The sequence below is a fragment of the Montipora foliosa genome, chromosome 13 (genome assembly GCF_036669935.1).
Source record: "Montipora foliosa isolate CH-2021 chromosome 13, ASM3666993v2, whole genome shotgun sequence".
NCBI classification, from domain to species: domain Eukaryota; kingdom Metazoa; phylum Cnidaria; class Anthozoa; order Scleractinia; family Acroporidae; genus Montipora; species Montipora foliosa.
This window is the reverse complement of record NC_090881.1, coordinates 29,780,074-29,791,872: the sequence shown is the minus strand read 5'-3', so window position 1 is coordinate 29,791,872 and position 11,799 is coordinate 29,780,074. Positions and strand designations below refer to the sequence as shown.

At 39.7% G+C, this 11,799-nt stretch overlaps 1 protein-coding gene across 3 annotated transcripts in view; it reads right to left on the bottom strand.

The window, feature by feature from the left end:
- Positions 1–10,826, bottom strand: part of LOC137982960 (zinc finger protein 678-like) — an 11,814-nt gene extending 988 nt beyond the window's left edge. The window contains exons 1-6 of one of the 3 annotated variants that reach the window (XM_068830127.1): positions 10,566–10,826; positions 10,367–10,421; positions 9,038–9,110; positions 7,619–7,674; positions 685–1,446; positions 1–169 (exon numbers count right to left, since the gene is read on the bottom strand). The exon at positions 1–169 is cut by the window's left edge and continues 988 nt beyond it. In XM_068830127.1, coding sequence (XP_068686228.1) covers positions 1–169; positions 685–1,366 — 851 coding nt within the window. In that variant the 5' untranslated portion in view covers positions 1,367–1,446; positions 7,619–7,674; positions 9,038–9,110; positions 10,367–10,421; positions 10,566–10,826. Of the gene's footprint in view, positions 170–684; positions 1,447–6,057; positions 6,246–7,618; positions 7,675–9,037; positions 9,111–10,366; positions 10,422–10,565 lie in introns of those variants that run through there. The other 2 variants (XM_068830125.1, XM_068830126.1) reach the window with 2 other exon arrangements.
- Between the last annotated feature and the right edge of the window lie 973 nt (positions 10,827–11,799).

Below are 11,799 nucleotides of genomic sequence, written 5' to 3'. Positions count from 1 at the left end.
CCTGTGTGTTTGTACATATGGGTTTGAAGGTTGCGGTACTGTGTGAATGACTTGGGACATAGCTTACACTTGTACGGCTTGTCATCACTGTGAATTAACAGGTGACGCTGAAGATGGCCATAACGTATAAACGAGGCCGAGCATATATCGCATTTAAATGGTTTCTCTCCTGTTTGAAAGAAGAGAACAAAAAGTCTTGCTAACCTCTCAAGAGAAAGGTTTTCATTCAATCATTATTCAGTAATTCGGCATTATTTAGTTATCAAGGAAAAGCTTTTTTTCTATATGTCAAAACCAGGCATAATAGAGAGATTTAGCGCCGCTTTTATGGCCAAGGGTAACTTGACTGTTGCCCCATAGATACCGGGAAATGGCACAGAAAATATATTATAAGAGAATTTTCATGCTTTTATGAGGTCTTATGAAAGTAGCAACCTTCGGTTTGCTGTTTCATGTGAATAACACATTGCGCAAACCTGCTGTGAAAAATACAAGTATAGGATTTGCGGTTGTGAGAATATGGCCTCTTATTCTGAGATGTCAAGTTCAGTAACTTTGATTCTCAATGAGTGTGAAAAATGTCTGATAATCATTTGGAATAGGCTTGACAGCTACTTCACAATGGCATAATGGTCAGTAGCCGAGGTACGTACTGTAGACAAACAAACAGATAGACTCCCTTACCTTTATGGATGTACATATGAGTATGCATCTCATCCCTTCTGGTGAAAGCGCGCCCGCATTCCTCACATTTGTACGGTTTCTCTCCAGTGTGCAGGCGCACGTGCATCTTCAGAGCACGAGAGGTGGTAAAAGCAAATGAGCAAACCTCGCATACGTAAGGCCTTTCCCCAGTGTGCATGCGGATGTGCGTCTTTAAGCCACTGAGTCGTGTAAAGTCCTTAGCGCACAAACGACATTTGAACTTTTCATCCTCCTTGATGAAGAGATCTTTGACTTGCTCTCGTGCTAGAAAGTTGAACATGGCCGAAAAAGGCAAGTTTCCTGCTCCTATAGTACTGCCCCCCATGTGCGACAGAACGTGTTTTTGAAAGTTTCCAAACCACGTGAATTCACGATCGCACTCTTCGCACTTGTATGGTTTGTTGTTGTTATGAATCAACAAATGACGTTGAAGATCACTTGGGCGGGTAAATGACATCACACAGTAGCTGCACTTGAATGGCTTTTCTTTGCTCTTGCTAGAATTACTAATGCTAGGACTGGACTCGCCTAGTGGAGATTGTAAATCTTCCTCTGTGTCAGGTGGAAAGAACATAGAGTAGCCAGTATAGTTTGACATCTGGTGCTGGAATTCTTGAACCACTGTGTTGAGAGAATCCACACTTGTTTCGTATTCTGACATGTGTAGTTGTTTCCAGCCTTTGTATTTATCCTCTTCTGCTTGCTCGGTTTCACAGGGAAAAAGCTTCAGTTCTGCCTTTGCTGGTTTGACGAACGAAAAAGAAAAGAGCATCATAGATAGTTTAAGTTCCCCCCGCCTCCCCTCCCTCCCATCCAATATGATACCAGTGGACACTAAGGGCATAGAACGTGATCAGTTATCACCGAGGAACGATAGACGTCGCCCGCGACATCGATGTGGCTACATAACAACTGATTAGATACAACGTTCACTTTTTAAAAAGATTCAAGTGAAGATGAAACGAGCTTCGAGGCGGAACGTAACCAAGAAAACGTTTCTCAAGCGGTTAGTGTAAAACGCAGACTGCAGACCAGGGGTAAACAGCAGACTGAGGTTATAATTTAACTGTTGAAAAAGCCCAAACCCATTAGAAATGCTAACAGTTAAGCCTAAGTATTGTTTTAGGCCTAATAAGGCCATCTCTAAGGGGTTTGGGCTTTTCAACAGTTACGTTATAATCTCAGTCTGCATTTTACCCCTGGTCAGCAGTCTGCAGTCTGTGTTTTACACTGACCGTTTCTCAAGCTAAAATCATGGTACACCTGAGAATTATTGGTCATTATTGCAGAATTCATTTCACTAAAGACCTGAGTCAGAACACGCACTAGAGGCCCATCACTAATGTATACACAGCAATATATAGTTTAGACGTCTTCATGCAATGAAATTGGTTAAACGTGAGAGTAATTAAGAGCATTATTTCGTCAGTAAGGGGGTGTTTAAAAGAGAAAACTCGCACCGGCATGACTTCTTGATTTCGTACCGTGTTTACATGATGAGTAGGCGAATTCGTATCCTGTTTACATGAAGGAACACTACATATCGATAAAATACACACGTGAATCCAAATTGCAAATAAGGCGTCTATCAGGAAAAATACGCATGTGCTACCCGTTCCAGCCCACCGGGAGACCGATTTCACCCCGGAACGAGTAGTCGTTCCTCGTTTACATTACACCGTTGCGAGATTTCGCGCCGGAAAGAAATTTTCACTCCGGTGCAGCAACCTTTGATGAACTCGCGCCGGTGTGAGTCACCCCAGCATGACTTTTTTTGGTGATATCATGTAAACAAATACAGAGCTAAGAGAGAGAACCGGAGTGAACTCGCACCTGTGCGAAAGTCGCCCCGGTATCATCTAAACACCCCCTAACTCGAACTGAACTTGTACCATTCCCGTATTTGTGTCTTACAGTGCAACGCGGCTTACCGTGGCCACCCAACAAACTTTCACATTTGACAATTACGTGTAAATACGTCAACTCAACAACCCATGCAACGGTATTCAACTTATAACTGTGCGAACTTTGCCAGGAGGTGTGACTGTCAATCAAATTCACTACCCTGATTGGAAGACAATTTGTAAAAAACTTTGTTAGGTGGCCACGGTAAAGCGCGTCGCACTGTAATTAGATTTTCTACTTGCGCCTTCAAGCAGTCGAAAAAACTGACCAAGAATTGTTGTGGAAGATTAAAGAAGCGGGAACAAATAAGAAAAGACTGAGTTACAACTCTCTTGGAACGTTTTTTGCTGCTACATCCTGCATTTGATTATGAAGAGCAAATCTGTATTATATGATTTCTCAAATATCTTTCCTGGATCGAGATGCTCATGAAGTCATTTTTTTCTGGCGAGTCTTAGTACAAATTGTTTAAGCCCTCCTGATATGACAAAGGCCACTGAGTACATTTGGTGGTTTGGAAAATGAAAGACACGGTGGCCGTTACTTCAACTGAGATGATACCGTTTGTGATTAACACCCGGCCGATAAATATAATATTTCTCAAGTGGTGTGCCAAGCAACCAGAGTGATTTTTACTTGAACAAAAGGAAAACAAAAGGAATCATTCAATAATTACATGCAAATCCAGAAAAAGTAGTCGAGATCGACTGTAAGCTGCCATTATGGAAACTAATAAGAAACTACAATCATACTGACAAAACCGTTGGGAAGTTTAGGACAGTTAGCACTTTTGATTCAATGTTATGCAAAACTGAACAGTTTTAGTGGGCCTTCCAACTTTGAATAGGCGGGGTGGGGGAGGGGCGCTATATAAGAGACGGTGAAAATTTCACAGAAGCGGGTTAAAGTACAGCTCTAGTGCGGTTCATTTACATATAACCTTACCGTCTACTTTTGTCTATGATTGTACATCGCATGACTACTCATGTAACATCATTCAATTTTCGGCGCACTTTCGTAAGTGTTACATTGTTTTCAAAATGTCAAAAGTACTAGATAAGAGACAATGAGATAGTGTATTAGTTGTTTTTCACAATCATCAAGTGTTGGTAACTCTGATATCAATCTGTCAAGTTCCTGTTTTTTTCAATGAGAAATATTGGTCGATTTTGCGTCTCCGGAGTCACTAATGCATCATTTGTTTGTCATGTTCTTTCGATCAGGCGGCATAAGCATTTCTCAGACAGGTTTGAATGATTCAAGTCGAGGAAATTGTTTTCTATCAGTGCTCAGTTGCCTTTGAAGCGAACTAAGAACGCTTTGAACGCTCTTTGAGCGCTTTCGAGAATAATCTTCAAGTTTCACTTATCAGAATTGTAGCAATAATAACATTGAAACATGAAAGTCATTGAAAAAATCTAGTGTTCCAGTGAGCCTGGAAATTGGCACTATTTACAAGGATCATTTTCTTTAAAAGTCTTTTACACAGGAGGGAGATTAACTATTAACCCAGCAATCGACTTTTCAAAATTGATAAATTTAATAAAATGAGTAGTGGGAACATTCTTTCTCTTTCACGTTTAAGAAGACATGCAAGGAATTTGTTGATACTTCCTTCATTTGTGTAGTGAAAAACAAAAGTATCAACCATTATTCTCTCATTCTCTGTTGAATCAACTCATATTTGTTTGAAGATGAGCTATCATTTAAGAAAAAGGTAAAAGTATAATTTATCTTTCATCGCTGGTACAGAACAGACCGTGTTTGCACGGTCGGCTGTAGTCGGGTTATAAAACAGGGTTCTAGATGCGTTTCTTTGTCGGACCGCCGCGCAAATAATAAATACAAAGGAAAAACCGGTATTTATGGAGGCAAAATTAGTTTCAAAATTTTGCTTATTATTACAGAAACTAGCTGTTAGTTATTGCGCATCAACGCCTCACCTCATGAAGAACAAAAAGTACATCTAAATGTATAATATTTGTATTTTTTTATCTTGCTACCTGAGCATTATTTTTGAAGAAATTTGACATGAAGAGACAACCTCTAAAGCTGGAGAATAGTTAATTTTTCACACAAAGATTACGTTGAGGAACACCTTCTCTTTATAATGAAAATACCATTTTCAACTTAAAAGCGTTAAAAAATTAGTTAAAGGAGGAACGATTTTGACGAAAACTAAGGTGTTCTTCGTCGTATTTGATTCTTGATTTCAGGCTAGGCTACTCGAATTTCTCTCGATCCCAACAAATTTATTTGGAAGTATTATTGATTTAGAAGTTAATCTTAAGCACGTGTTCCTGTCAGTTTTATTTGAAATTTGAATTTCTTGCGAGTTGTTAATAAGTGCTCTTATTTATAACGCACGCGCCATAATGAAACGACTTTTCTTTCTCTCGAGTAATTTAGTTTTCCCTTTATTGTCAAAGGATTTACCTGTGATCCCCAAAGCAACTAAACTGGCAGAGAATGCATGAATATTTATAAAGGATCGTTCTTTGAATAGTCCACTTTCAAACACCTGTGTTAAACGGAGAACCTCTTTTATGACTCGCTCCCGGCAGGGTTTCCATGTATCCTTCAAAATCAGGTTTGTGTAATAAGTAATTCTTTTCTGCAGTGGATTGCTCACCTCTGCGACTCTCGCTTTCAAAGCATTTTCTGAAAACCGCGAAATTACAGCTAATAAAACAAGGTATAGAGCCTGGCATGGACTACTCTTTATGTAACTAAGTTATTTCTTATTCATGTTCCTCAGTCATCATTGGCTTCGGAAATCTCGTAATCTAAAGGATTTACAAAGTTTTATAGCCTGCAATTTGAACAAATTTCCTGACTTACGCGGTTAGGCCAAAAAAAGAATCACAGACTGCTGCACTGACACGCTCCAACTGAAAACGGCTAACGTGTCAGTGTAAATAAACCTTCCCTTTGGAACAAAAGCGTTTGACCGTAAAATGGTACTTAGAAAACAACAATTCCCTCAAGAGCTTTATTATCTGTTTTGCGTTTAGAAGCTACTGAGAGGCTGACAGGATAACGTTACCCTTCTTTAATCGGTTTTTCCTTTTAGAAAATCGTTTTTGTTTACAAGATAGAGTAAATTTTATGTTGACTTAATGTAGCAGGTTGTGTGGTTCACTTCATTGATGGTGAACACCCCGGGGAAGCTTATTTACCTCACCAATCCTCTTTCTCCTATTACAGAAATGTAAAATTTTTCCTTACTAGTAACCCCCTTGACGTTATTTTTCCTGAGTAATTTCATACCAAAGAACCAGCGCTTTTTACCATTTTTAATGGTAAGTAGAAACTTCTTAGAAAATTAGCCCGATTGGGGCGGGCATATTTGACATATATTTGTTTCTTCTACAGGCCACAATGTTTTGTAAAAGTCGTGATTTCAGCTACTTTCAAAAAACATCTCGTGAAAAAAGTTTACTTTACCTTCTGTGAACCTACTTTGTGGTACTGTTTGTGCAGTTGATTTCTTCACCAAGAAGGACTTTGGCATTTTGAATTCGTAGCTAAACAATGTTTCAGCGTTAAGTAAATATTGCCGTTCGAAAGCTCAGAAGAGCATATAGACCGCGAATGACGATGAGATGTTTTTTTTTTGAGAAGCAATGTAATGTGAAGCGCACCTGCCAAAAACTGACCAATCACTGGGCTTAACAGGAAACAGAGCGCATGCTCCATCGGAGCAGCGCACAAAGAAAGGAAAAGAGTTGTAAAGAGCGATATTGTTTAACAAGGCAACCCGTTAATTATTCCACATTGTTGGTCAGTTTTGTATCCTAATTGGAGAGTTGTTCATGCTTATGTTGAAAATAATTGTGTGGATTGTACTTAAAGAACCGGATTTTGTAGAACAGCTGCTTCATCTTTACATGAGTTGTCAAAGCTCTTTGAAAGCAGGAAACGGACGATACAACAAACGCGCTTTATATAGTGTCCTTATTATATCTCGTTAATACTTTACTATGACTCAAAGCCACTCAATCACAACATCGCAAAATCTCAAATGTAAACTTTTCCCCTAGGCTAAGATTTAAGTCGAATTCACATCCTCTGTGACTTGCAAACAATCTATTATGGATGAAGGTGGCATTATAGAGAGATTACATTAAGATCTTGCAATTAAGAGTGCTCCTAATGAATAATTTGGTCAGCCCGAAAGTGCTTCTTGTTGTAATTAACTCACCAAACGCTGTCCATATCGTCAGGAAACTAATCATTGCTATTGGAGATTTTATTTAAACATAGGAACAGTGAATGAAACTTTAACGCTTGTAGTTCCACGATTGAAAATATCATCTTATATTTAATTTGCCGACCAAAAGATATTTCTTTTAGCAATAATGGGAAAAGGTTAGCAGACAGTTGGGTATTTTCCAAGATCTGAAATAACCACACATCTTTACCGAAATATAGCCAAGGAGGGAAAACAAAGTCACTAATTCTAAAAAATAAGACAAATTTTAAGAAAACGATGCAGTACCAGGAAATTTCGGTACCTGCTTGTAAATGAGTGCATCGGGTTGAAATGTTTTATAAAACGCACGTGTTTTGTTTTGAATTTTCTCCCATCCGCTTTGCACTTCAGAGAATGAGTGTTCTTAGCATAAGTTTGACCAATTTAATTATAGTTTGATCTATATGTATGTATAAATGTATATGTCTTTTTGCCGAGTCGGAAAGATATTGAAAGAGGTAATCCTAGAGGGCCAACCTAATTACATCCCTCTGCTGATCTTAAAGCGAGATAACTGAATGCCCAAACTACGATTCAATTGCAATACACCATGTAGAAATTGTAATTTCCGTTCATCATATTAAGATTTAGCTAAAAGAGCAATTTTTCCGCGGAGAAATAAGTCAATATGATACAATATCTTTTAAAAGCAATCCTTGCAAAGTTTCCCATGAGTTTAACTGACCCGACTAATAACTTGCACAACTTTAGGGTTACTACTCCAGAACTTACATTATTGTTAATGTAGCTTACCAACCGAGATGATGAATCTGATTAGAGTATTGCTTCGGACATGCCACAAATTTGTCCTGTAAATAAAGTTATATCTTAGCTACCACAACAAGGACATCTGGGGCGGATCTTGGGGGGGGGGGGGGGTTGTTCGGGGAGTGTGATCGAACCCCCTGAATTAAACAGCTAACGTAAAAAACTTGTAACAACATTAAATAAATACAGTCAATCTTAACTGCAACAAATTCAAAACCAAGTCAAGCCTCTGCTGCTCAATACAGCTAAAACGTTTTCTCCAATATAAAAAAATAAATTTTTGGTTCAATGTGAATGTGGCTCTTTTAAAATGAAGGATATCTTTATCATTGTTTTATAAATGCAAATTTGCATCCTTTCTTACGCAGCTTTGTTATGTTTTGATGCAAAAGGGATGGCATTTTAACTTTTAAAAAATGAAGTATTAAAACACGCTGACTTTGCCTAGGAATGGCGGAAATCGCGTTTCCGAAGACTTGAAATTTAAAAATTTTCCGGGGGAAAGATGCCCCCGGAAACCCCTCACAGGGGGACTGCCAAAGGTGCCCCTTTCATCGAACCCCCTCTGCTAAAATCCTGGATCCGCCCAGTACATTTATCAGGTTCCCCTCACAAGACTCAATACACTGATGTGCGTCAGTTGAATACACAGGGACACCCAACGACCAATTTGTTGTAAAATGTATTATTATACCCCAGTTAATGAAAATAAATGTTATTAAGGCATTTTCAGGTGTTTTTCAGTGTTGCTGGGAAAACATTATCTGTTCCTTTTTCCCAGCAAGACACACAAGAAATTTCCCAGCCAGCTAGATAAAATTGGTTGGTTTCCCAGCCTGCTGTTCAAATTTATTTCCCAGCCAGGAATTTCCGCGCGTTTTCAAATCCCTCGATCCAAAACGACCGAACAAAAGCGACAAAACCGGGACAAAGTAGGTTTTTTCCGGTATGTTTGTCACTACTCTCTGGGATAGGGAAGAGGTTCTTTTTTTCTCTCGTCCTCAGTCTTCAGAGTTTCTACAGCCAGCTCGGGTTGAAATGCTAGAAAAAGTCAGTAATTCCCAGGCAAAACCTCTATCAGTAACAAAATTCCCCAGCCAGCTCATCGAAACACCTGTATTTTTGCCAGCCAGCAAGATTCCTCTGGGGAACAGATAATGTTAGGAACAGATTCGTTGGGTGCCCCTGAATACAGGTGTCTGAATTCGAGGATCTCATTTCCACCGTGGCCAGATCTAGAGCTGACCCTTCTGTTTTCTCACTCTAGGTAATGATTTTTCTATTGAATTACGTTTTTACAACTTTCACGGCATATTTAATGTAAATTTGGACGGCGTTCTGTCAATAATTGTTTTTCTGACTTGAAAGACAGCAAATCGTTCAACAATCAATCTCTGCACTAACCTGCAACTTATCTTTGTGGAACAATCTTATGAAGCTGATCTATCTTCAGTACGCACCGATCAGATCCGTTTTCCTTTTAAGTATATACGAATGACATTAAACAAAAACCACAACAACAACAGAATTAATTAAGTCTACATCGGCTTACACCGATATTCAATTAACTTTAACAGGTTCATATTTTTTGTTACCCGCTTACAGTCATTTACAATAAAAACCACCCCAGGTTTACACAATAAAGCGTAAGTTTTCGCTTAAAATCTTGATATGGAAAGACACAGCACACACATGCGGTGGACGAAAGGAGATTTCCGAAATCGCGCGGGACCCCTTAGCTTGCTGGTTCATCGTTTACTCGAAATCTCCAAGGACGCCTTGCTTGCAGAATTCGCAATTAAACTCATGAATATAACTGTGATTGGATGTATCGTTTTGTCTCGAGACTTACAATTCATGTACTTTTCCCAATTGGTTTTTGGCATCCGGATATTTTTCAAAATGGAGATGTACACGTGAAGGGTATTTTCGAGCACCGAAGACGGAGGTTTCAAAAACACCCTTCAGAGCGGATTTTTAAACGTTTGCCGATACAAGCACGAAAATGGAGGTTTTCGAATACGATGGCGTGAGATCTATTCCGGTCTTAGTTTTCTCGGGAGAATAATTAACACAGGAAAAGACACGAAGAATGTCGGAGTACTTGGTCTGACTCGATTCGAAGTCATCTTTTTTTAGTTATTTTTAGCGGCTCTTCTGACCTCATACTCAAGTGTGGCTTTCAACGCTACTTTTCATCCGTACAAACGAATGCGTCAGGCTTGCTTTTGACCTTACATTTGCAGGAATTTTTCACTGATTTCGATATGCCGCGAACAAGAGTAATCACTGAACAAACATTGAACCTGCGTGCTCTATGCATCGCTTTAGCACTTTCGTGTAAACCGGCCAAGAGGATTCGAATACGTTACGTGTGTACAGGTATTTTTTGCACAACCGAGTAAGCGTGTCCGTTTTCAAAACTAACCAGACACTATAAACCTAACCCTAACTTCATATCCACTGTACATGAAAGAGGCTCCGGAATACCCGGCCACAAATTTGCATATGATATGCCACCACAATTAAGAAGAAACAATAGTGGCGGGCTATTCTGAACTCGCTCCCGCGGAAGATATGTTTACTTTGCGTCCCGTTAATTACGACTTACGAGGAAATTTAACTCTCTCCTTTTCTATGCTCCAGGTGACCACGTATGGTGCTCACTCTTGAGGTCAAACCTCCGCCACAATTAATTGTAACATTAATAGCTATAAATAAGGCGTTACTCACTGTGGTTGCCCCAACAGGGTTTTGGCCCAGACCCTAGGAGGCAACCTTGAAGCCCCTAAGCAAAAAGGGAAAATATGTTAATTAAATTAGCGAACAGACCACGTGTTCGGTAAATCACCTCTTTGTTTTAAATGAAAACGACTTAAGCGTTCTAAATTAAAAACCCTTAATTACAAAGCAGCAAGAAAAATGCACTTACTTCGTGAGAAAATTCCAAAGTTATCCTGAGTAACCCTAATATTTCACTAAAAATCTGCTCTTCAAAGCCCACACTAGTCAAAAGGCCTATTGATAACTGTAACTAATCAATGAATCATTCTTATCACTCCTTTGTGGTTAAATACCGGCCGAATTCACGCAACTAAATGCCACTATATAAACACATTGCTTTAGTTCCCACCCGTTACATTGTACTTAGCAAATGGTAGGTTTTTTTCTCTTTTACACCCCGATTATTACTATTTACTCAAAGTCTGCAGGTTGCAGGTTACGGTTGCAGGTCATTGTTTCACCATAGCTGAAACAACCCAACCCACGGAACACCTTAAGAACGCTCAGGAGCTTCAGTTCCCATGGCCTGCTCCTGTCTGACCTTGCAGCTCAGTCGGTAGAGCAGCGGTGATTTAACCCGAAGATCGTGGGTTCAATTCCCACCCTGGTCAGAGTTTTTCTCTGTCCCCATTTCAATTAGAAGGGCTAACGCTCACATAGTTCATATGGGGAAGAAAACTAGCACTTTACTCTCTTAGCCTCCTACGCAGACCCTCTTAGGGATTCGTCACGCGTTCCTCCCCCACGGGCCCATCTTCTTACAGTTTTCTCAAGGTCTAAAGTGCACTTCCAGAATCTGGAAGTCCGTTGTGATTGGTCTACGTAAATTCGGGCTCGTTTCAGCAGACGCTTGTGGGGGAGGACCGCGTGACGAATCCCTGAGAGAGTTTGCGTGGGAGGCTCAAACCAGCAACATATCCTCTACCAGAAACCCATAAGGGATGAAACGTGTAACGCACGTTCACAGCTTCCGAATATTCAGTGCGAACTGATTGGTTGAATGTTTCAGTGCAAAGTACCATATTTGGAAACCCCTCGCTCTAGTTGTTCCAAATATGGTACTTAGCAAATTGAATATTCAGAAGCTTTAGGGGCCGTTACACGTTTCAACCCTTATGGGTTTCTGCCTCTACCTATCGACAATTCGTAATTTTGCCTGGATTGACTGTTATCGTCAATTTAGATTACTCTGTCCCAGGACTTGTGGTAGCAGATGAAAAGTAAAAAAGTAAAAGTTACTTCTTGTCCTGGACAGGATTTGAACCCGGAGCACCCAATGTGAAGGAACTGGTGTTATCAACTTAACAACCAAAGCTCAACTGGCTGGCAATGGCACCGATTATTTATCAAATCTAATTAGTATATATAAAATCATTGCTGAA